Source organism: Perkinsus marinus, assembly GCF_000006405.1.
Source record: "Perkinsus marinus ATCC 50983 genomic scaffold scf_1104296977206, whole genome shotgun sequence".
NCBI classification, from domain to species: domain Eukaryota; phylum Perkinsozoa; order Perkinsida; family Perkinsidae; genus Perkinsus; species Perkinsus marinus.
The window spans coordinates 1-1,530 of record NW_003200265.1 but is presented as its reverse complement, the minus strand read 5'-3'; the positions used below and the strand labels follow the sequence as shown (position 1 = coordinate 1,530).

The 1,530-nt window shown below is 54.6% G+C and overlaps 1 protein-coding gene across 1 annotated transcript; it reads left to right on the top strand.

Moving 5' to 3' along the window:
• Positions 1–253: 253 nt before the first annotated feature.
• Positions 254–1,293, top strand: Pmar_PMAR008303 (hypothetical protein; the record flags this gene model as incomplete). The annotated part of the gene is made up of 6 exons (XM_002764450.1): positions 254–609; positions 655–730; positions 775–900; positions 954–1,059; positions 1,103–1,134; positions 1,187–1,293. Coding segments are annotated over 6 exons (803 nt in total), but the record flags the coding sequence as incomplete, so codon positions are not given.
• Positions 1,294–1,530: the final 237 nt, after the last annotated feature.

Below are 1,530 nucleotides of genomic sequence, written 5' to 3'. Positions count from 1 at the left end.
GCCAGTACGGCTACTATCAGTACATCGGGGCTAAGGTTAGGCTCAAGGTGGAAGAAATGAAGCAATATCTCGATCAAGCCAAATGCCTGTAAGAAATTGACCCGTGCAGGGATCGAACCTGTGCGGGTCTGCCTCCTCTCAATGTGTCTCATTCAGATTTGCCGATAGCCCAGAGAAATACGATGAGCTGCTGGAAGTCATCGCCAGTAGGAGGACCACTGTACGTAGCTTTATAAGGCATGCTCCCTCAGGCATGTCTAAGCGGACACGGCCTCGATCGCCGTCATCATCACCATCACCACCCCAGCCCACAGCTGCTGCTACGACCAACGTCGCCGCCGCCGCTGCTGCTGCTGCTGCGGCCGCCTCCTCCTCCCTCCCTGCTACTACTACTATAGCTGGTGGTAGTGGCCTAGGGGCCTTGGTCGGGCAGTTACAGCAACTGAATAACACCACAGGGGGGCAGGCGACGTCAGGAGGGGGTGCCAGCGTACAGATGCTACAAGCACTGCAAGGCCTTATGCAACACCCGCCACCACCGCAGACCCCTGCACAGCCTCAACCAACCCCTATGGAGATCGCCAGGCAGGAGGATGACTTATCTGAGCTGTAGGGCAAGCTGATGGCGTATCTTAGCTAACTGTCTTTGGCCAGGGACAACCTCGATGTGGGAGCTCTGATCGATCGGCTGTTGAAGGTCTTTGAAGGACAGGGAGCAGCCAAGTCAATGGTGAGAGGGCTGGGTGAGGTAGACCTGTGGTACGTCTGGGGTAGGTACTGTGTTTCCTGCAACTATGTCGGCTATCGAACCATCCAGCCGCTAGTTGGCTGTTTGAGGAGGCTGAGAGGTTGAGAGAGGCAGAGATGAAGAGGCTAAAGGAAACAGAGGAAAAGGAAGCGGTGGGTTTTAGAAATGCTGCATCCGGGGATCGAACGGGGGTCTGTTCGATCAGTTCGCAGCAGTAAGCGCCGCAGCGCGCGCTACGGCTGACGTAGTCGGCCCCCCGGGGCCACCGATCTGTCTCGATCGTGCGGCGACTATGGCGTTCTTGACTGCTGGTAGGTTTGCTTGGGGTAGGTTTGCTTACTATTCCATTATCAGTTCTTCCCACCCTACCGAGCAACGTTTATGCTGTAAGCAAAAGGTCCCGGGTTCGATCCCTGGTGCATGCATATCTTATCATAGGTCTTGAGCTCGGGGGTATATCAAGGTCTTGAGGCCGGTATAGTAAACAGTAACTTTGATGAGGGGATGAGGAGGGTCCTTCAAAACTACGCCATGGCCACTTCAGTGTAAGAGGGGAGCCCGTCTGTAGTCTCCACTCGCTGCTGGTAGATATCTGGCCCATCGGAAGTCCATGATAAGGGTGCATGGGACGAATGAGTCGGCATTCCCTAGTAAATCCTCTAACACTAGGAGGTTACCAACAACAACAGCAAGGGGTAAGAGAAAGCGAGCAGTCCGTGGGAAGGCAGCTTCGACCACTAGTTCTGAAGAGGTGAGTACATTCTGGTATCCGACGTTTTTAC